General features: G+C 36.2%; 1 protein-coding gene across 1 annotated transcript; it reads right to left on the reverse strand.

The window, feature by feature from the left end:
- Window positions 1-496: 496 nt before the first annotated feature.
- LOC148201148 (CO(2)-response secreted protease-like) lies at window positions 497-1,830 on the reverse strand. The gene is made up of 2 exons (XM_088114511.1): window positions 1,306-1,830; window positions 497-1,229 (listed from the first exon to the last, which is right to left on the reverse strand). The coding sequence occupies exons 1-2, from the start codon at window positions 1,511-1,513 to the stop codon at window positions 679-681; spliced, it is 759 nt and encodes a 252-aa protein (XP_087970637.1). The 5' UTR covers window positions 1,514-1,830; the 3' UTR covers window positions 497-678.
- Window positions 1,831-1,880: the final 50 nt, after the last annotated feature.

Genomic DNA, 1,880 nt, shown 5'->3' on the forward strand with positions numbered 1-1,880 from the left:
CCCTTATTTTCCTGTCTTGTCTCGTGGTCCGCTCGGTCGTCCTTGTCCTTGCAATGATCACCCAGTGGGTGTGAGCAGAAGGAGCAAATGACTCTCTGGAGCAAGCGCTAGAAGAAGAAGGTAGTTTAAGAGCAAGACCGTTCGGTCTTGTACTCTTGTTGTATTTGTGTAGGACCGTTCGGTCGATACACTTTTTGTATGACCGATCGGTAAGCTCTTTTGGTGTGTATTAGTATTGTTTCTGTAAAGTTTTTAATTTATGGTTATTTTAGGATAACTGCAAATTAATTTTACTTTTCCTTATAACTGTTTTATTTTATTGTAAATGTAAGGACCCTTAAGTATAGTTTAAAGCTGAATTTTTGGGATGTTACATAATGTGACATGAATTCCACGATGATTATTTCTGAGTTTAGAAACCGGAAGAAATGCTAATTGCCAGGTTTTTATTTTGACACAAGCAACAGCAAGACAAAATAACAAAGTTCCCATCACCTTAGGCTCATGAAGAGGGTAGAAAAAAAAATCACAAGTTATTAATATTAATGTCTCTGAAATTTATACTTTTTATATGGAGCTCATTCCTATATAGAATATATCAAGTTAGGCAAAAGAATACCACAATCATGTAGTTACATTTTGTGTGACCTTTTCCAATACCTGTATGTGTGAGAAAATTTATTCAACTTTGACTGCAAAGACTGTATGAACATAATGGTGGCCATCAAGCCATGTTAGAGATCCAAAATTGTATCCACCATTGGCCTCCTTGCCATAGAATGAGACTTTGTAGGTAATTCTTTGAACACCCTCAGAAAACACAAGTTTATTGGGGATGACCTTCACAACCAATCCCTCAGATGATCTCACTTTTGCAGTGTATGTGGCATTAGGGGATCCAACATTGGTAACTGTTCTTGTGATCACTTTTGGTTTTTGTTGCCTTTTAAGTGTACTTATAGATATTGATGGATAATTGATGTTGGATATAAGGTCTTCAGAGGAGTTCTTGGGGCAATCAAAGTTGGTCTTAAACATTGACCTTACCTTTTTCTGTGAATAGCCAAAATAACAGAGGAATCTGAGATAGTCTTCTATGTTTGTTTCAAAAACTAATCCAGGGTAGAGAGCTTTGACTGGATTAATTTCACCAACTCCAATTTCATGTGGGTCAGCAATGTAGTTTGAGCTGTTAGTGAGAGGCTTCCTCAAGTTGTTGTAATTCGTTGCTGAAGAATGGAATAGGAACAAACAGCATTAGAGCATGTTTGTTTGTTCAGTAGAAGAGTGTGTTTGGTCTAGTACCTGTTGTCATCAATGCTGATTTTATCATTGAAGGACTCCAATTTTGGTGTACTGATTTAATGAATGCTGCTGCACCTGTCACATGTGGGCAAGCCATAGATGTACCAGATTTTATGCCAAACAAGGATGGTTTGTTCCCAATTGGAACACTTCCCGGGTCAGTACTTTTAGGAATCATAGCAGCCAAAATGCCAATTCCTGGAGCCATCACATCCGGCTGGAAAAGAAATTTGCCAATAATGTGAAAGAAATAGTGAGTGCATTGAAGTTCGAGGATGAAATGAAAAATAAATTTAATCAGTAATTTGGTTCTTATATTTAGATTTTTAATTGTTTTGGACAAGACCTAATGTGGTCCTTCCATTAAAATGACATTAATACCATTCAAAAGTACTACATGTCAAAAACTAAGTCTAGCACATGTCAAAATCTAGGTCATCTTCTGCTTGAAAGATGTTATGTGTCAAAATTAGAAGATTCCAAAATAGAATACAATCCAGATTTTGACATGTGAAACCCAAATTTTGACATATGACACTTCTAAAGTGTGTTAATGTTAATTTTGTTGGGTCTAT

This window comes from Vigna umbellata, chromosome 4 (assembly GCF_029865625.1).
Source record: "Vigna umbellata cultivar VRB3 chromosome 4, Vumbellata_1.0, whole genome shotgun sequence".
Taxonomy (NCBI): Eukaryota; Viridiplantae; Streptophyta; class Magnoliopsida; order Fabales; family Fabaceae; genus Vigna; species Vigna umbellata.

Excerpts from the sequence above, each read along its gene's own strand:
- LOC148201148 (XM_088114511.1), bottom strand. The coding sequence starts at position 1,513 with ATGGCTCCAGGAATTGGCATTTTGGCTGCTATGATTCCTAAAAGTACT. Across the intron at positions 1,230-1,305 it reads ATCAGCATTGATGACAACAG|CAACGAATTACAACAACTTG; the intron begins GTACTAGACCAA and ends TCCATTCTTCAG.